General features: G+C 37.5%; 2 protein-coding genes across 2 annotated transcripts in view; one reads left to right on the top strand and one right to left on the bottom strand.

Moving 5' to 3' along the window:
- The window catches only part of LOC124285054 (TBC1 domain family member 22B-like), a 29,651-nt gene extending 26,051 nt beyond the window's left edge, over positions 1 to 3,600 (bottom strand). The window contains 1 exon segment of the mRNA XM_046721200.1: positions 3,399 to 3,600. Within this exon segment, the coding sequence (XP_046577156.1) occupies positions 3,399 to 3,478 (80 nt within the window). The 5' untranslated portion in view covers positions 3,479 to 3,600.
- Positions 3,601 to 7,488: 3,888 nt separating this feature from the next.
- Positions 7,489 to 22,384, top strand: part of LOC124285051 (guanine nucleotide-binding protein G(i) subunit alpha) — a 73,214-nt gene continuing 58,318 nt past the window's right edge. Inside the window, exon 1 of the mRNA XM_046721199.1 lies at positions 7,489 to 7,845. Within this exon, the coding sequence (XP_046577155.1) occupies positions 7,728 to 7,845 (118 nt within the window). The 5' untranslated portion in view covers positions 7,489 to 7,727. The remainder of the gene's footprint in view (positions 7,846 to 22,384) is intronic.

Genomic DNA, 22,384 nt, shown 5'->3' with positions numbered 1-22,384 from the left:
TGTCAGAAAGTGGACAAGGTGACACTGCCATCTGTAGGTTAACTGGAAGCCATGATCCATGGTCAACAGAAGACACATCCCAGGATACATAGTAGGGTACTGAGACTTATTTTGCTCAAATCTAATATCAACAAGCTCAGTTCAATATTGGGTGCTGATTCAGCAGCATAAAATCTCCGAGTCCTGTCTTAGGATTCAAACCATAAACCTTCTGATGTGAGGTTGGACACAATGCAATGCAAAGATGAAATTACACAAATGTCAACATGAATTCTAAGTGTGTATGTGAGAGGTATTTGCAAGTGACGAAAACTATATTTGGCCAATCTATGTTACATTGTTCCACAATCATTTTACAGAAAATGATCATACCACACAGAAATATCATTTGTCCTCAACCACTACATTTCTTACAATAAGAGCTACATCAGTTCATTTGATATGGTTGTAGATATCACCAAACCAGATGAAATAGTGCAGGGGCTTATGTAGCAAAAATGCTTTCCGTGGGAAAAAAACATGGTCCCACAAACGAGTTATTGTGCTGGGATGAATGCTGAAGGTCCTCGCCACGACACTCTTGGATTTGCCAGCTTGTAATCTTCCAATGGCAATATTTCGGTGGGCACCATTGAGACGTCCCATTTTCTCATCCAGTATTTGCAAGTGTTTTAGATGAATTTGTGAGATGCATTTGGGTCTTTTATAGTCATAGGTTGCACGTGGAAAGCAATAATTGGAGCTTTTGGTTGTGTTCCATACCAGTCAAGCTCCTCTTGAGAATCATGATCAATAAAACCATTCAAAATCGTTTATGGTTGTATTCGCTCACGCATGTTCTTCTAAACCATACCAACAACAATATTCAACCCTCAAAACATACTTATTTTGACATTTGCATACAAAGTTTCATTTTTTCAAATTTTATTTTGCGTTTCTTTTTTTTGGGGGGGGAAGAGTGTATGTTAAAGTACATGTACCCAGAGGTACTTTGAGAAGTTCGCAATGTTAAATAAATGGAGAATATGAATAATATCTCAGAAAGTTATGGATGGATTTCAATGAATCTTGGTGGTTATGTTAGGTATGACACAAAGGCCATCTGCGTACGGTTTGGTGAAAGTACATTAAAGCACAAGTACACAGTAGTACTTTAAAAATGTAATAGTGAAAGGAAATTGCTGTGCAAGGCGGAGGCATGTTCTCTAACGAGGCCCCTTCTAGTTTCCAAATTAAGTAAAACAAGAATTCATGCTTGTGCTTGTATGACAAATAATGTCGAAGCTTGTATTTCAACAGCATATTTTGTTCTTGCAGGTTAATGACGGGTTGATTGACTATGCAAGTTACTTAACAATGTGAAAGTTAAAATATATATACTAGTGCACATTATATATTGCACTTGCATACCCCACTTGTAATATGTAGTTATCTGTTTACTGTGATATAATTTGTCACTCTGTATTAATACATTCCGTTTGTATTGACTGCAGATTTGGCTTTATGTCATTTGTCATTTAATTACCTAGACACGAATGTCAGTGTGTTAATTCTGACTGTACTGGTAGGCCTGATGTTACACTTGTACACGACTATATTATCCTTATCTGGGTACTATTATTACTATGTACATAGGTGTGTCATGGTAGTATATATTATGAAATGAGAGAATACACAAATTGAATAAATGGTTTCCATTAATATAGGCCAATACTTAAAATGTTGGTGTCCGATGAAGGAAAGACAATATTTGATTAATTTATATGATTGAACCAAATTGAAATTAGAAGCATATTATGTGGTTATCTCTATGTCATACATCATAAGCTGCCTTTGTATGTTGTGATAGGTTTATGAAAACATGTTTTTTTCTCGAAATGGTGTCGCAAGCAATTTTGGGAACTCATATTCAATCACCCCACAATGACAGTTATAGCAAACAGAAAATATGGAACCATGTTTTTCCTGAATCCATACACAACAGTGATTACAATTAGTATTGGTTCCAAAAATTAACATGTATACTGGGACTCTCTATTATCGCGGCAAGCAAAAACATCGGGGAAAGCAGAAACACCACGACCCGCATCGGCTGTTTACATATGCAAATTACGTAAAATATATTCATCGCTCTTGAAAAAGTCATTTATTTCATTGGAATGTTATGTGTAATCGGAGAAATATTAAAGCATTCATCTTTTCAATAAGTTCTAGAACATTTTGAAACTAGTATGACCCCTACTGCCCTTACATCTAGCATGAATCAAAACTTACTTCATCAAGAGCAATCCTGCGATAACTATAAGGTCATTTGCATATTTTCCGTGCTAAAAATATAACAGGAAGTGACGTATTATGCAACTTCACTCTGCACAAGGCAGCGACTTGTTATGGTGCGTTTTAAGCCGGAAAAACAATATTTTGTAACGTTATTGTTACCTTGTATCCAAATGAATAGAAGTTTCTGATGTTTGGGTTAAAAGCATGATGATATTACTAATGTGAATGAAATTCCTAAATATTTTGTAATGATCAAACTATTTAGATTCGTTACTTGTCTTAGTAAACGTTTCACAGTGTCATCTGCTTGTACCGCGTGCCATAGTAAGAAAGTAGCAATACCGCGATAATAGAGAGTTGCTTCAATTTCTGGGTCAAACGAGACAATCGGAATTGCCGCAATGGTATTAAACGAGTTGCGAACATGTGTCACATTATTTGTGACAGAAATGAAGATTAAAGATCAGTCAACTGAAAATATATATAAAATGCTAAATGTCAGTAGCCGTTCATAATCCCGATGGCGACAACATTAACTACCGCGATAATGATGATAATAAGCTCATCGAATTACACAAGCTCCTGCACTAAAAAAAAGAACACAGAGGTATCTAATGTACATATAGGGCACTGAAATGAAAACCTTTAACCCAATATCTATAATCTGAGTGAGATAAAATTGATATTCTGCCATTTCTGGAAAGCATTAGACATTTAGCAGAAATAATGTTGAGAAGTAATCTTGAGATAAACAACCATAAACACCTTGGAGAAAGTGTCATGATTACCAACGATTAGGGGCACTTCACCTTGTTTACTGTACATTAACATGTCAATCGTGAGCGATGAGCAATATTAACGCAGGAAATGTTCGTTGATTTTAAAAAGAAAAACGTTTAAAAATTAAAAAATATTAATTGATGTTTTAGTCATGACAATGATACCAAATATCCACTACGGTGTGTATTCTAAACCGCGATCATCAATGTTTTCAACTAATTATCAAAATGTATCCCCTGTCTTAAACTGACGTTAAAATTTATTTACGAATTGTAACTTTCACGGGAAATGTGTGGCACTTCCGTCTGTGAGCGTGACAGCAGAAGGGGCACACCTACCTGCCGGGAACACTGGCACCCGCTTTCCAAAACCCAGGTTTTGCTTCCCTGGATGACGAATTAGGGCCATATGTTGACATTGTGGTCTTTCTGCCCGTGCTAGACCTTTAAAGACGTCGATCTAGCGTGCATCTTGACACTACAATCCAACATACACGAAATCTTTACACATTTGTTGTCAACATGGCTGAAAGCCAATACGCATGCGCTAACTTACACCGGTTAAATGGTCAAACTTTGGAGGAAAGAAAAAACGGAAAGATATTCTAACATGGTGTAGTAGCGTCATTTGGTGTGTTAAAACACATGTATTACATATAAACAGCTTCTAGCTTTTGTGTCTGCAATACCTTTTTACACAAGAACGAAAGTGTTTTAGAGTGAAAATGTTCACTTGTTGCATTTGAACCGACACTGGATCTGTGTTTACTATTTGTATAAATTAATAATTCCGCCATTTTTTCCAACCATGATGACCAGAATCATAATTACTCTACTACCAGCTGATGAGACTGTGGTTAATTCGTCCACATTCTCCTCATTCACTTACCGTGACATTGCTAGGTTAATGCTAAACGGGCGTAAGTTTCCACCCCCTGCTATGACGGGGAGATCAAAGGAGACACTTTACACAACACCGATTAGGAGACCCTGTTTACTTTAGAGATAACTTGTGAACTACCTGAATGGACACTTATTAAAGCAATAAAATTATATGAATTTAAATGTTTATTTAAATAATGCCACGAGTATTATCGTTTTATATTTTATGTTAGATAAGGAGTATTTTACGTATGCACGAGAAGAAATCATTATAGGACGGTATTGATATTAATGAGTGAGTATGGTTTTACGCCACTTTTAGAAATATTGCAGCAAAATCACGGCAGGGAACACCAGAAATGGCCTTCACACATTGTACCCATGTGAGGAATCGAACCAGGGACCTTGGCTTGACGAGCGAACGCTTTAACCACAAGGCTACCCCACCGACCCTGATATGTATGAGTAACTGTTCAATATACATTATGTAATAAAAAGGCAGAAAAAAAAATACAAGACATTATGCATGAACCGATTGATAGGTACAAGGTGCGGAGCCCATATCTGGTATCCCAAGCTGTGGTAGTTTTGGAATATTGTTAAAAGCTAAAGCGGTGCAAATCTTAACTCACTGACTTTAACTGGAGAGAAAAATGGACACACACCAGGGAAAATTATTAGGGGTGGGGTGGGTGGGGTGGGGTGTGTGCGCACCCCTTCAAAACACACCACCCCATCCCTCCCCACCCCGCTGGAGCCACCCCTGCACACGTTTCTTGAACAGCTTTCAAAAGATTTCAGAAAATACCTCCTCAGCTGCCAACAAAGTGCTTGATATTATTCGAAATGGATAGATTTCTGAAGTGTTGCTTTATTTTACAGACGGTTTGGGCTTAATGAGTAATCCATGACTGTTATGATTACATGACCACAATTGAAACGTCGTAAGACATTTTCCGAGTGTGTTTCGTCTTCAAACACAAGACCCGTGAAGATCCGGGGTAGAATCGGTCTTCAGTAACCCATGCTTGTCGTAAAATGGGAATAAAACTGGATCGGGTGGTCAGGCTCGCTTACTTGGTTCACTCGTGTCATCGTATCTCAATTGCACGAATGTTCATGATGTTGACCACTGGGTTGTCTGGTCCAGAATCGGTTATTTACAGACCGCCGCAATATTGCTGGGATGTTGCTGACTGTGATATTTAACAACAAACAAAAATCTTCACACAATTAAATGTTTGTTATTAATACTTGAAGCACCAATAAAATATTATTTCTTCCGCCACGAATACTAAATTCAGTAAGCTCGATCAGTTTGTGCAGCAATCGCATATTAAAGCTCAATGTTGAAAGAACTGTTCATCATTTAACCTTTGGCACACTCCTATATCTCTAGAAAACAATATATACTTCCTGTATTGTGGCTAACCATTTCTGATGGGTTCTTTGAGAGACATTTTAGAAGTTGTGAAGATGAAGGAAAACCAAGTTCTATCGATAGTGAACTTCTTTAATGCACTGAGTGCGACGTTTCGGTGTAGGTGCTAGCACCGTCATCAAGCACGTTTCGGCTTATATAGGTACTAACGGTGTTAGTACCTGCGCCGAAACGTCGCACTCATTGCAATAAAGAAGTTGACTATCTATAGAATTTGGTTTTCCTTCATTTCTGATAGGTATTTAAACGGCTGTAACACGTAGTAATTCCTTTTGTGATGCACTGTACCTCTCGGATAAAAATGACATTTTTTATCTCAAGGAACAAAGTACAGATCAATCATATTTTTTCACCTCCTGCCCTTAGTCTCTCTTACAGATGTTAGAGCACAGAGCACAGAGCATATATTTAATAAAACGTTCGCCCCCGTTTCACTCCCATCTTATTCTCAGCTCCAGCAGCTTCGTTTCCAGTGTTCAGCTCTGGACAAGACTTCCCCTGCAGTCGAGCATCCCTTTATATACTTATTTTCATTTAACCGTATGCACATAACTACATTTCGTTGACTATGTGTTAATGATTTCCAGTACTATGCAACTGCACACTTTTGTGGGCTGTCGGTGAGGCGACAAAGGGAGGATACTCTTCGAGGTTTGGTTACTAGTGATCCCCATTAAACTAAAAAGTACCAGAAAACTGTTTGAAAATATGTTTTGCGGATATTGTTCAAAAACAAATTTCATTATACTTCCTGGTCACGAAGAAGCGTTTATCTAAGTGTCATCATTTAGTTAAAAAATAACATTTCCGTTTTAACTTCTTGTTTTGCGTACAGGAAATATTTTTACTACCTTGTCATATCACGGACACTTCGGTCATCAACGTCATGCTCATTACGTCATAAAATACACAAACGAAAAAAAACGAAATACAATGTGACGCAAGATAATTTCTAAACTGATATAACTGATGAGCTATCTTCACGCACAGACATCCTTAATGACATGATGTAGGATGTGTGATATTTATATGTACTGATTAGATTCAGCAAGTGCATTGGGTCCAAACTCTCAGGACTAATGTGTTATTTGCGTGGCCCAGCGTGCGGTTCGTCAATCACATTAACTGCGAAATACGAAGTCAACTGCATGTATTACCAGTTGAGAAGATAATAGGATGCGATGCACCATTCCCATTTTGCTTTCGTGATAACATACAATGTGTAAATGTTGTCAAAAGTCTTACACTAACGCTTTAATTATGTTCGAGAGTGAGTATGGGTTTTTCACGACTTTTAGAGATATTTGAGTAGCATCACGGGAGGGGACAATGGAAAGAGGCTTGACGCGATGTACCCATGTTGGGGATCGAACCTGGGTGTTCAGCCTGGCAAACCCACACAATTGTACCACGAGGCGACCATGCACCCTTCTAACCGACAGTAAAGTGTGTGAGTGTGGTTTTATGCCGCTTTTAGGATTATCCTATCTGCCTGGTGAGGTACACCAGAAATTGGCTTCACTCATTGTACCTAAGTGGAGGATCGAACCCGGGTCTTCAACCTGGCACCAATGCAACTTAACCAGGAGGCGACCCCGCCATCCCTTCTAACCCACAGTAAAATGCCTGAGTACGGTTTTATGCCGCTTTTAGCCATATCACGACGGGGGACACCAGAAATTTGCTTCACACATTGTGCTGTAGGGAATCCATCACAGGTCTCCATCGTGTCGAGAAAACGCTTTAGCCACTTGCCCGACAGTTAAGGATTAATGACATATAATTGTATAATTCCCATAAAAAAATAATTGTGCTGAAATAAAAAAAATAAAAAAGAATAATGCAGTTTTATTTGTGTGTAATATTTTATCAGACATATTATTATAGTTAAAAATATGTTTTGTGTGAATAATAATAAGTCTGTGCCATTTTGCCGAATTAAAAAGTCTCATATATATCCTAAATGAATGGGAATTTAAAATACCATATTTTCTCTTCTGGTTTTTCTGGAACAGCCAAACATACAAGCCGTCTAATACATCCAGTACGGTATTCCGTTTCCGCAGTTGATTTCCCGTCAACGTTAGCTACGATAGCAGGTGCCCGTTCATCCGGGTCACTCGTTCAAATCGGAATCAGTCGCTCGGCTCGTAAATAGGGACTCAGTACACAGCGTCTTCGGATGTGGATTCGTCAGTGATTTTAGTGATTTAGAGGGGTGTGAATATCTGTGGGATTAATGTATCTATTCAGTAATTTCAGGACTTCATTCTGATTCTTTTGGATTATAATTTGTGTGTTATTTGGAGTATATCGGCCGATTGTAAGCACCACCAAACAGAAACATGGGGTGTGTTACCAGTCAAGAAGACAAAGCCGCGATTGAGAGATCGAAAATGATCGACAAAACTCTCCGAGCTGATGGCGAAAAGGCAGCGAGAGAAGTTAAACTCCTATTGTTAGGTAAGAATGAATTAAGTATTTCATAAAGACCTGGTTTTGTCGTCGAGACGATAAGCCACCACACACTGAAGCCGGCATTTTGTCTGCTTGATGCTTTATACAGGCGGTGCTCATAGTCATGTTCTTTCTCTCGTTGAAATCATTAATCAACAACCTATAGCTTTTTATACAGATACATTTGTGGAGTCGTGAATCTTATTTATGCTTTACGAAAATAATAAGAATTATTTAAATAGATGTGTGTTAAAAAAACCCAGACTTATCAGTATGGTCAGGCCGCACATTCAAGATATTGCGGTTCTAATGATGCATTACGTATTAAATGTATTATTTCAATCTTGAACACATTGGCTGTGTCCACTCTTCAGTTTACACCGTGTATTCTAGTTTGAATATAGACCCAAATGACTCATTGGTCCAGGGTATATCATCCGGTATGCATGGGTACGGATTTAGGTCATGGTTTAAATTTTCCAGTGGATTGAAAACGTTGTTAGTATGGTAAAGGACACCTCCAAATAATGCTTTTTCCTTATCAGAAGTTCTCGGTTTATGCATAAATATGTGATGCCAGGAGAATAATGTAAAGAAGTAGCTATGAATGAACCTGTTGGTCGTTGTGGTTAGTGGTTTTGGATGGCCTCATTTTTTTTAAACACTGGCCTGTGTGATTTGAATAACTGCATGATGTCAATCATTATCACATGAATTGTATTTTAGACTTTCATAGAAATCCACTTAACAATATCCTCAACACTGATGTATGCCTTTTCAGGTGGTGTATTTTAGATGTGGGGTTTGTTGACATGATGATATCGATATATACTTGTTACATTTTTGTAAATGCTGTTTATGTTGAAATACATTTACATGTGTTGTTTAATGACATTAAACAATACAGTGTGATACATATCATTTTCCATTAAAGCACTAAATGTTTTAGTGAAACTCATGCATATTCATAGACCAAAACACACTTTGGCCTGCCAGGGTTTGGTACATGAATATGCATAAATTTCACTGAAATGAAACTGTTATTTAAAGTTGAATAGGGTGGTGAAACTGAAAGAGTTAAATATAAGTAACAAATTGTGTGACATTTGACTATTGGGATTGGGTGTACTGTTATTTCGTTGTAGACAGGTTGAGTAGGCAACACAGGTGTAGGTGGGCCTAGACACTAAAGTAATAATTAATAGTTTAAATGATAATTTATAAAAAATTTTGTAAAGAACACATTGTCCCCCTAAAACAGACTGGTGTACTGTACTGTCCACTCATCTAGACTTGCCTCTGTAAAGGATAGAATTACTATGCAACCATGGGCAAGCTTGGACTAAGTGTAGGGTGGGTTGTCAGTGGGAACCAGGTGCCCCTCTACAACTATTCAGACCAGTGGTTAGTTATGTAATTTATTGATTGTGTAATGACAGTTCCAGGTCATACTACAATTCACTTAGTTCGCATTTCTTTCTGATTGTGTTCTAATTCCATCTGACTTTCATATGTTTGAAGAAAGATAAAACTTCAGTCAGCTTCACTGTGTACATTATCAGATCATATTACAGGTTTATCTCAATACTGTTCCAGGGATCTAGAAAAACAATTTCCCGATAAGAAATTTGTACTCAGTTCTCGAGGTGAGGTGAAATTGGGTTTAACGTCGTGCTTGATAATATTTCGCTCATATGACGATGGCATGCGTGTGTATGTGTATGTGCAGCTGCTTGTACTAGCCCAGACTGAAGCTGGTTTTATAGTGCTAGCTCACTGAGATACCATGCCGCAGTGAAGCATGAATACCCCACTCAGACACAGTATACTGACTCCGAGCCGACCAGTCCTTCTTGTACCCATTATTGCCGAGCGCCAGGCAGGGACCAACAAGTACCATATTGTAATGCTTTTGGTATGACGCGGTCGTGGGTTCAAACCCGCGACCTTCCGCTCTCCGGGCGGACACTCTAACCACTACACCACGGAGGCGGTCTCAATTCTTGAGACCAGCAGCAGGTACCTACATAGGGTTGCTTAGGATCTGATACTAGTACATTTTGCCTAATGCTGGTGTGATTGTGAGAAGTAATCCAGTTAATATTTGAGCAGTATATTGGGGTTTTTTCTTTACTATTATCTTCAATGGTCAGAGAGTTTCTCATGCTTACATATCTTAATGGCTATGATCTGATGAGACTCACCTGTGGGGATCCGGGTAGAATTGATCTTCAGTAACCCATGCTTGTCGTAGGAGGCTACTAACAGGATCGGGTGGCCATGCTCCCTGACTTGGTTGACACATGTCATCGGTTCCCAATTGCACAGATCAATGCTCATGCTGTTGATCACTGGATTGTTTGGTCCAGACTTGATTATTTACAGACTGCCACCATATAGCTGGAATATTGCTGAGTGCGGCGTAAAACAAAACTCACTCACTTACTCACTCTGATGATTCTGATCTTTCACTATTTTCATATTGTGGAAACAAGCTTTTTTCATCAAATTTGTGGCCAAAATTCAGTTTGATGTAACAGTCAACATTTATTATCCTGTCTGGTGTTTGTTATGTAAAGTTATTCTTTTCCTTGTTGAAATATCATCTAAAATTACACCACCACCATTTCTTATTCATCCAGGTCATGAAGGAAGCCCTTCTACATTGGGTTGGTTGAACACAGTGATAATCACCTTTCAGGCAAGGTTTATGAATGACGGAATGACTTTTTCGCTTTCTCATTAGCATTATCAGCATATCTATGCAAAGAATTTGGTATGTGAGTAACAAGGGATTCATGTAGGATACCAAACTGTTCCTGGCAAGCAAATTCTGACCAAATCGTGATAATGTTCACAATTTGATAATATTGATGTTATTTTTGTAAAGACAAATGTGGAGTTATTAATGCATATTGAGAATTTAAATATTTTTTTTTCTGCAAGCATGAGGATGAATATTAGTCTCTTCATACATTGTACCCATGTGGGGAATTGAACGGGGGTCTTTGGGGTGACGCGAAACACCTTAACCACTAGGGCCTAAAAAAAATATGTTGTGGTTCCGATTACCCGATAGACCCTTGAATTCTGGTGCCGACCCTATTTTTTTAGTGGTATGAATAAAATAAGCTTTCAGATACCATTGTTTTTTCCTGGCACCGACGGACATCGGTCATTCTGAAAGAGAAAGTCGACATGATGGCCGCAAGCTTGATTAAATAAGTAATGACACATTGATAAATGTGTTATTAGTTTGTACATTACTTCTAAAAAAAAAATGGAAAAAAAAAATTCCAACCTACCTAACCTTAATTTTAAAGAGCTGTAATAGGAACAATGACATTTTTTTATTTGGCCTAGGCTACTCCACCACTCCAAAGCATGTTTAGTTTATCATTTATCATTGCAAAATGAAATGTTAACATTCAATAATGGTTGGTGAAAATAAGAAGTTATGACAAAACAAACTTTGAACAAAACACAGTTATCCACATTTGCTGTTGACTTTTAGTTTTGTAATCCAAGATAAATACCTTAATATTACAGATTTATCTTTGTAGGGACTAAATATGTTTGATCTATGAAGTGGAAGTGCTTGCTTACAGCAACAGTCAACAGTATTCAAGCTGCATGATGATTGATAGCCTGTCAATATTCAAGTCTGGACCAGACAAACCAGTGATTAATATTATGAGCAAATTTCCATGGCATTGGGATACAGTGACACAATCAACCAAGCCAGACAAATGTCCATTTTATGTTTGAAATCATGTCTTACAAAAAACAAAACGGTTACAGATTCATTTGTTGCTATGTTTTTACATAATTTAGTCCTGATTTATGTCTTAATCATGTTGCAAAAATCAGTGATCTGCCATTTTCATAACTCAATAATAAAACAACATTTTACAGAAATCCTAATTAAACTTCTAGTCTCTCGACAAGTCATCAATATATGCTATGAATCTTGACACCTCAAGGCTTTCGGACCAAACTGTCATAATTTAACAGATCACTCACACCTCAATGGTGATTTTTCAAACTTAAATGCTGTTTTTCTTCATCGCTAACCAGGAGATTATTTAATATTTACTTACAATTTTGAAACAGTGCCTGAACGTCATAGAGAAATTGGGAGTGGAGGATCGTGCAACTAGTCATTGTTTATGACATGTATAAGGTAAAACTTTTTAATAATAAAACCTAAGCAACAGTGCATCCTGTTATTGGATTTAGCTAACACATGGAGGTCAGTCAACTAAGCATGATAAGTGTCCTGCCAACATGATATGCAAAGGATGAAATGGAAATGTATTTAATTGTTATAATGAAATTTCATTTTGTGTGTTTCATTGTAGTTGCCATACTCTGAATCATTAAGCCTTGCTGAAGAATATTGTGGAAGCCTGTGGAAGTTGAACAGCTGTTTATGAACCTGTGATTGAGTCACGATGTAGCTGAAATACTGCCAATGCAAGGGATGGTGGGGTAGCCTAGTGGTTAAAGCGTTCGCTCGTCACGCCGAAGCCCCAGGTTCGATTTCATCATATGGGTACAATGTGTGAAGCCCATTTCTGGTGTCCCCCGCCGTGATATTGCTGGAATATTGCTAAAAGTGGCGTAAAATTAAACTCACTCACTCACTCACTGCCAATGCAAGGATTTACAGGACGCGAATTCCTGCGTCCTACACGCATAAAAATTGACAACGGACACAACAAAATTTATTAGCACATCTACAGGGAGGCAGAAAAAGTCCAAATACTTTTTGTAAAAATTCCATTCAAGTAACAATAAGTTATCACAGAGTTTGCTACTAGCCGGGTTATGGTATTATTTGCAATTCAATTACTGTAGCAACTAGGGGTTGATGTAGATATGTATAAACCAGAATCTCCTCAGCTCTTTTCATTTTACCCATAATATTTGCAGACATAGCAGCAGATGTCATGAAAACAATGCATATATATAAACAAAGAACTTAGTTAAACACTCCTAGTGAGTCACACAGACCCTGAAACATATATATCCAAGAAAGCCCATGCAAGTCTAGAATGTGTGGCAAGTCTAGATAGCCATAGTTTCATGAAATGAAGTCTCAGAATTTTGATTATATTTTCTGCTTTGAACTGTTTTATCTGTAAAATATGTTAATTTCAGAGACTAGTTGGTAGTCCAACCCCCTGACATCTCTCACTATTGAATGAGCCCCGATCTTGACCCTTTGGAGAATACCTTGGACATGATCTTGATTATTGGTCGTCCTGTACAACAGAGGGATCTTCCTCTGAAAATAATGCATATATATTTAGGGCAGAGGTGGGAGTGTTATGTTAGCAAGCAAAGATACAGTAAATAGGACTAGACGAACGCTTAGTTTCTAATGCATATGATTTTGATTGTAACAAATAATACCATTTAAATGGAAACGGACCCCTAGTGAGATAGGAGATTCAGGCCTGAACTTGAGGAAATCTAGACTTGCTTCATTAAGAAGGGCAGGGGAGGAAGGCAAAATAATGTTGTTCAGGCCTAATCTTAAAATGACCAGTCCGAAACCATGAGCAGGCCCTTGAAGAAATATGGATTTAATCTGAGACTTATTTTAAACATGAAAACTAATACAGTTCAAGTATTGTTTATTCACAGAGGCCACCAGTAGTTTGTAAATACCTGATACACACTGCAAACATAATGTCTAGACTGCTGCATGCCATAACTTACCACTATGTACTACCCAGTATCTCAAGTAGGAAGCACACATATGGGACCTACTAGACACTACCTGAAAGAGTGTTATATTTGTTCTTTTATTCTTACTTGGTATTTGGGCCCGATGGGGTGGCCTAGTGGTTACAGCGTTTGCTCATCACGCCTAAGGCTAGGGTTCAATTCCCCACTTGGGTACAATGTGTGAAGCCCATTTCTGGTGTCCCCAGCAGTGATATATCTGGAATATTGCTCAATGCGGCATTAAAGCCCAACTCACTCATTTTACTTACTTAAATTACTTACATGGTATTTAATTTACAATCCCAGATGGCATGCTGATTAGGGTGTTGTACCTCAAACCTTGTTTGCTTGTTTGTTTATTGTTTAACGCCACAATTAACAATATTCCAGCTATATGATGGCAGTCTGTAAATAATTGTGTCTGGACGAGGGAATCCAGTGATCAACAGCATGAGCATTGATCTACGCAATTAGGATACAGTGACATGCATCAAGCAAGTCAGCAAGCCTGACAGCCCGATCCCATAAGTCGCCTTTTACAAGCCTGGGTTGATGAAGATCAGTTCTAACGCGAATCTTCATGGGTATCTAAGGCTTTTGAAAGTTCTTTAATCAGTGGTCAGGTGTTTTGATTGTAACAAATAATCCTTTTCAAATTGAAAAGGGCCCTTAGTGAGATTGGAGACTCAGGCCTGAACCTATTCAGTGGTATATTTCAACATATCAATCTGTAGCTTGGATAACAATGGCAAATACATTTACATGGCATACACACTTAAGGCCTAAAAAAAAAAATGTTGTGGTTCCGATTACCTGACCGACCCTTGAATTCTGGTGCTGACCCTTTATTTTTTTAAGCAGTATGATTAAAAGAAGCTTTCAGATACCATTGTTATTTCCCGGCACCGACAGACATCGGTAATTCTGATAAAGTCGACATGATGGCCGCAAGCTTGATTAAATAAACAATTACACATTGATAAATGTGTACTTTAAGTCTAAATAAAAATGATTAATAAAAAACTTCCTACCTACCTACCCTTAATTTTAAAGAGGTGTAATCGAACCACAACATTTTTTTGATTTGGCCTAACTACTGAATTGTTATAGTTCTAAGTGTACAGGCAACGAGAGAGGTGGGCCCTGCTCCACAAAGCACACCTTAATAACACTATAATTTGTAAAGTTTTGTTAAAGAGTCAGAGTTGTGATCATCTAGCACTAAGATATCTTTGTGAAGCCAGGCTCAGGCCATGTATTTGTATGGAGATTCAGGAAGAAGTTAGATCAGAAATAGCATTGAATACTTAATGTGCTTAAATAGCAACTGTCTAATGTTTTATAGTTTTTTTAATTATCAACTTGTTTTCTTTCACAGTATATTATGTATTATTAAATACGTAACCAAGGTAACAGAAATAGGATAAATTCACACAAAATCATGTGTCTGAGAACTATGCCTCCAACAGTGTTGATAAAGAGGGTTCAATTAAGTAAATGTTGGATTCAGCTGAATCACCAGATTCTTCAACTAGTTTGCTCAGCTGTATTCAGGGATGTTTTCTGAGGGCTAGATTCAGAGATTCATGACTGAGTCTTTAAAATAAAGCATTATTTATAAAGTCAAGGGGTCCTAGCCCTGATGTTAAACACTGGGACAAAGTCAGCTGATCAAGCTCTTCAGGGACAAGCACCTGTTTCTCACTAGTGGCCCTCTACTGCAGTGAAACCGGTGTAAATTTTTATCTGCGAAAGAAGTTTACGCAGTCTGCAGCTGTGAGTTATCCTTGACTTGACAAAGTTTCACAGTTTACCCATTTCGTGTTGTTTTTCAAATAGTGAGAATAGAGTGTGTTGAGAGAAAATGAAGCCGTTTCCCATGTCATAGCTCTGAGATTGCAGTGTCTGGGTTTAGGTGTAGGAGCTTTGACAGTTTTACCACTTTGAGTGAAATATGTTTCAGCTGAAGTGTTCAAGGTATATGTCAGTGTTGCCATTCTTTTGTTTAGGTGGTCACATTTAACAAACACTGTATTAAAAAAACCTGATGAAGGAAGAAGAGTATTCTCTGAAAAATATGGTTCCTCAAAATAAAGAAGTTGACATCCATAAATTCTCACCTTTATGTATATCACTTCTAAATGCCATTCAAAGACTATTATTAAACCATATCAATATGCTACTTGCCACTGATTAGGAATGGGTATTGCAGAGAATATTCATATTGCAATATATTGCGATGCGAAAGCATGTATTGCGATGCGAAAGCATGTATTGCGATATGCATTGCAATATATTGCATGAAGTATTTTTAAACAAAAAACTACTTATAATCGAGTTACTGCTTGATTTATAGAGCAAAAACACAACAAAATCACTATGCTTGATTAAGCTTTAATAACAAATTTTAATCATGATAAAATAAAAATGTGAATAATATTTGGCACAAATGAAACAAGGAAATATCCGAAGATTTTCGAGTGTTACGAACTTTTCCGAATGCATGTCAAAATACTGGTTTTCGATCAGCATATCGCAATACGTATCGTTTTCATGTCTGAACCGGTAAATACCGGTAAACCGGTTATATTGCGCAGCCCTACCACTGATGGGTCAAATCATGTTTATTTCGGGGTACAATGTATGAAGCCTATATCTGTTGTCCCCCACCGTGGTATTGCTGGAATATTGCTAAAAGCGGCGTAAAACCAAACTCACTCGTCACACATATTTATTTTGGTGTTTAGTCCATCAGCTCTTGTACAATTGGATGAATCTATTACAACCTATTCACTAATGCAAAAGCATAGCACACATTCGTAAGACATACATTGCATTACTGAACACTGACAGGTGATATAAGTAATTCCAGGCTTCCTTCATCTATCTTGAACAATTTTCTAATTGTTATTTACAATTGCAGTATAATAGCTTTGAATATGAGATATATTTGAACCATTTTCAAAGATGGGTATTTTAACACGTAATGAAATATATGTTTTACATTCACACATGAAATGGAATTAATCTTCAATGTGTTTGTGTCACATATTTCTCATATACCGCTTGATGGTGTCAAGTTGTTGCTTATGTCATTACATCGCAGTGGCAGAGCATGTAATCTGAGTAGACATATATATCTTCTGATCTTTTTATATGAATGTTAGATGTATGATGTTCATCATCTAACAGCCAATTAATCTGTTTGTATTGTACAAAATATAGAGAATCCATAATATTTCCCAACACTGGCTGTTTATTACAATCCGCTTATCTTTGCTAGAGCAGACAGATAACATGTTCAACATCGCCAACATCCTGGGTTATAGGAAAGCCCAAATTAACACAAGCATATATCGATGCAATGCATCAAACACTCCTAGCCCAATAATCACATATACAAAATATGTGAAAGCAAAGCAATGTTAACATGAGTTGTTAAAAGTTTTAACTATTTTTTTATATAGAAACACTAAACACAAAAAAATGGACTTCACACAGTGTACCCTTGTGGGGAATCGAACCCAGGTCTTCGGCGTGGCGAGTGAATGATTTAAGTTTTTAACCACTAGGCTACCCCACTGCCCCTTAGAGTATACATTTTTTTATTGTTGGTAATAAAGATAGTTACAGAAATACACGGTTGGTAATATAAAAGTACGAAACTAAATCTTGGCATCAACATTTTGTCGATAATAAGTTAAACATATCCAAAAAAACTAAAACATAAAGAGATTCAGTATTCGAGATGACCACTTCTAGTTTGTTACAGGGGCGGTGGGGTAGCCTAGTGGTTAAAGCATTCGCTCGTCACTGAAGACCTGAGTTTGATTCCCCACATGGGTACAATGTGTGAAGACCATTTCTGGTGTCCCCGTCATGATATTGCTGGAATATTGCTAAAAGCGGCTCAAAACTAAGCTCACTCATTCACTCTAGTTTGTTACATATTTAGCAATGTTTTGATGTAGTCTCGTATGGCATTGTCATGCTGGCATTCAGCCTACCTTAAAATTCAGTTTTACAAACACATCACAATACCCTATGACATAATTTGTGAAATTTTATTGCAAAACACTCTGGCCAAACAACTGTGAGGCCAGCCTGTTGCTGAGATTGTGTGTATAAGTTCATTTCACTGATCTATCATCTCTTCATAAAGTGTGACTACTATTTGAAAAATACTTTATGTTTCAGTTTGTTCTTAATTCTTGAGCATACAAAGATTATATATGAGATTATCATTTGTAGACCAATAACACATCTAATACACAAGTATCAACAAATACATAGGCATGCGGCCATTGATTGGAAATTGATGTATTGATCACTAATAAACTAATTATTCTGAATTTTGTAGATACAATATTACCTATGTAGAAATGCAGTTGATCAATTAAAAGCTAGAAATGAACAAGGTTTATCCACATAATATTGAATTTTCTGCCTTTTTAAATTTTTCTCATTGTAATGACACGGTAGTGTATAATATTAAAGTTCAAAATCAAAATCTGGCAATGAATTTTTTATTTGAATTGATATTCGTAAATTTGTATGAGTAAAGTATCCACATGAAGGATGTATCAATACATTGAACAGGGTTTTGTTTGTTTTATATGAAGGGACTGCAGAAAATAATAGGGACACACAATTGTTTTCATTTTACAAAATTCTTGACAAGAAAATTCTTGTTATTAAAGTAATTATTTAATCCTACAATACAGGCAGCAATTTCATTACTTTACATGGTGCTTATCTGTCCAGCAGGGTCCTTGAAATTAGTAATTGGGGGTCTTCTGGACACCCAGTTTTGTACAGATCAGTGTAAAACCATGCTTGAGGATCTGAGTTAGAATTGGTCTATAGCGATCCATGCTTGTTGTAGGGGGCATCTTACAGGTTTGAGCGGTCAGGCTGAAGGAATTAGTTGGTGCATGTCATGGTGTCCCAGTTGTGTAGATCGATGGATTGTGTGGTCCAGACTAGATTATTTTTAGACTGTTCTCGTATATCTGGAATATTGCTGAGTGTGGTGTTTAAGAACAAACAAACAAACGATGCATCAGTATTGATGACGTGCATCTCCTCCTCATTTTTCAACCTGTTGATGCGAGGATGTCAATATTAGGTGACCGAGTCAGATGGGTAAAGACACATGAAGATCCTGTAAGAATTGGTCTTTGGACCCATGCTTGTCATAAGAGGCAGCCAACAGGATTGGGTGGTCAGGTTCACTGATTTGGTTGACACATGTGTTGACATTTGTGTAAACCAATGCTCATGATGTCAGTCACTGGATTGTCGGTTCGGTCTCGCATATTTACAGACCGCTGTCATATAGCTGGAATTTTGCGGAGTGGGATGTTAAAAAACAGACAGAGTGAGATTCATAGATACAGATTGGCATCAACCACTGCGTGGTGGTGCTACTTCACTCACATATCTGCCGATGGCAATAAAATTACTTCTTTATGCCAGACCAATTTTGTTTCTTGTTTTACAGATTTTTGTCCTCAGAAAACTTAAAGGCAGGAGGGAAAAAATATAAATCACCAGTCAAATTAATATTCCTTTTAAATACTGAAAGTATTTTACTTTTGGCAATTTATGAAGTGTGTATGCGGCAAAAAAACAATCTAAAAACATTTTCTTGCACATTAACATTTTTGGCCAATAGAAATATTAAAATTATATTTTTTGATCGGGGAAAATTAATGTTTATTGTTTTTCTTATTCTTGAAGAAATATGACTAGTGGATCCGTAAAACAAGAAATAGAATTGTTCTGGACTTAGAATGATTTTTCAATGTGGGGCAATTCTTTCTATAAAAAAAAATCATCTCACCTCTCTTATTCTTACTGTCTGTCTCTACTAAACCCTTCTGACCCGGTCATCTAATATTGATACCCTGAGTACAGAACAGGAGTATAGGCGTCTTTCTTCTGAAGACAAAGCCAGATCTAATCCATTATGGATCCTTGAATAAGGGTAATCTGTGATATTGTACTTTGTGAATAGACATCGATCTGTGCATGACGGGGAACATGATTAATTAATGCCTCAAGGGATGACAACTGATTGTGCTTGAACAAGGTCGTGTGATAATGTGATGATATTCCCTGATATCTATATGTTACGTTCAGTGATGGGGAACCATTGGTAGATGTTGGCGAATGGTAATAGTTATACATGCTGGAATAAGAGGAAGAGGAGAAGTCTGACAGAGTATATTGATTTGGGGTTGTTTGTTTTGTTTTAAAGAACTCTTTCAGTTGTGTTTGATTGACAGCATGATATGTTCATTAATGCCCGATGGATCCAGTGGTCCAGACATCTATGGCACTGATTTGCTTAGTCTGTCTCACAGTCCCTGAACCACATTAATTTCCCTACTGCCAAGCCCTCTCTGCATTGCTAAAGCCCTAAATAAAGCAAGTCTAGATTCCAACATCCTCACCAGTTGTCTGGAATCTTGCCTCACATTTTCATCTGTCAACTCTTAATTAACAAGCACATTGGGTGACATGAAGCTATAGTGGAGGCCTTGTGCACAGTTTCTGGTCTTGAAGAGACAAATCAACAAAGTCTTGGGAAAGGTTCCTCCTGAATGTAATGTTGTAAAAGTATTGTTTCATTGTCCCACTTTGGGTCCACATAGCAGCCCAATTGTAAATGCGGTTAAGGATTTAATTGTAATTAAAACAAGGGTTATTTTTCTTATTCCTGATATAAGATTTTTTGCTCAACAGTAAAACATATGGCAGGGACCTAGCACTCATGAAGAGTGAGTGAGTGAGTGAGTTTTGGTTTACACGGCATTCAGTAATGTTCCATAAATGGCGGTCTGTAAATAGGGCCGAGTCTGGACCAGATCAATCCAGTGGTCAACAGCATGAGCATCTACAGCTAAATTGGGATAATCGATGATGTGTCAACCAAGTCAGCAAGCCCGACCAACCCGACCCGTTAATTAAGCCTTCTCATGAAGAACCAAATTCAAAAGGCACAGCATCTACGAATTTAAATCTGTTTACCTTCATTATTGATGTGATTGAGGCATGCAAGGTGAAATCTAGTGAGGATGAAGTAGTATCTAGAAATACCCAGAACATCTTCAAGCATAAGACAGACGCTGGCCCCATTGAACAGCTTTGTTTAAAAAGGTAAGTTATCTATATCCTCTTAGCGATATATACAAATGGAAACTTTTGAAGTTGGAGATAAGTTCAAATTCATAAATAATTTTGTTGGTGTTCCTCACACAAATCTTGAACTTGGTCATCTAGTGTCCAAGTGACATTGTGGGCTGCAAGCTTCCCAACAGTAAAATGTTAAGCAGTAGGGTACTTGACCAGCCCACATGAGGTGATGACAGCATGGAGATAGGACAGGGCTTAACGGGAGGGCCAATAAATATGCCTTTCACTTATAGTGTTATCTGATGGTTGTATGATGTGACTTCTAATTGGTAATGACCCCAGCACGTGTAGCCCCAATGCAGATGTTCTTAGTCTCTGAATCTCTGGTCTCCCTAGGGCTCCTTTTCAATATAAATGGGCTTGTTTGTTACTATCAAAATTATATATATTCAGAGACTAAGCCTTAGTCTATGATTTGCTGTGCAGAGTTATGTCCCTTGGTCATGCTAGACACCTCAGATTCTATGGGGGATACAAGTATGCCCTGATTATGTTTGTAGATTAGTAAGGATCATACTTGTTGGTTTGAGCAAAGTGTAAAACATCTAAGGCTGGCCACATCCGCCCATATCAAGTTGACATAAATGGCATACTGTTCCAAATAACATTGATCGGTGAAGGTCTGGGTGAGAATTGGTCTTCATCAACCCATGCTTGTCGTAAGAGGTGATAAACGGGATTGAGTGGTCATGCTCACATGACTTGGCTGGGTCATCATCCTATCCCAATTGCGTAGATCAATGCTCATGCTGTTGATCACTGGATTGTCTGGTTCAGACTTGATTATTAGCAGATTAAGATACCATATAGCTGGAATATTGCTGAGTGTGGCATTAAATAACAAACCAACCAACCAACCAATCAAAAGTGAGTTAAACTCAACTCATTCAGGCACTGCAGCTCAGTTGACATCTTTCGATTTTGATGAATGAGCTAATGGCTAAAAGATTGTCATTGGCGAAGTCCCTGGGTTTATTTCCCACATGGGTTCATTTCTGATGTCCGTCGCCATTATATTGATGGATAGTTGGTAAAACCAAAAGAATACCCGACTCCTTCACTCTTTTTGTCAACTCACTGGCCATTGATCATCTGTGTGTTACACATGCACTCAATTATTGCCATGACATATTCCATTAACCCCAAGCCTCCAGTGTAGGATTTTTATCAGGAATAATTTTTTTTACCCATCTTTTTAGATTGGTTTGCTTTTGGAAATCTGGTTTGTTTTTTTCCTCCACCAAAGGTCAAGTTCACCAGATTTCACAATGTCAGGAGTCATTGAAACACCTGTGGCAATTGAAAGTATTGATATGTAAAAAGACTGAGATTGTGATTTGAGTGATTGAGCTATCAGATTTTAATGAATACTGCCATTATCACGGTTTCTGAAAATGTTTCTGCTATGAGAGTTTTTCCAGCTTGATGGAAATGAAGCAGGAATTTGTGCTTGGTGAAGTGTGATGGCATCATTTCAGTATTTTCATACTGATTTTAATTAAAAGGCATTGAGCAAGTTTAATGTCTAATTATCAAATAAGTTTTTATTGATTTGGTTCCATATAAACTTTACATAATGAAAACTGTCACCATGGTAACAGAAGTACTT

This window comes from Haliotis rubra, unplaced genomic scaffold, assembly GCF_003918875.1.
Source record: "Haliotis rubra isolate DU_JTF1 unplaced genomic scaffold, ASM391887v1 Scf350, whole genome shotgun sequence".
Lineage (NCBI taxonomy): Eukaryota > Metazoa > Mollusca > Gastropoda > Lepetellida > Haliotidae > Haliotis > Haliotis rubra.
This window is presented reverse-complemented; position numbering and strand designations above follow the sequence as displayed.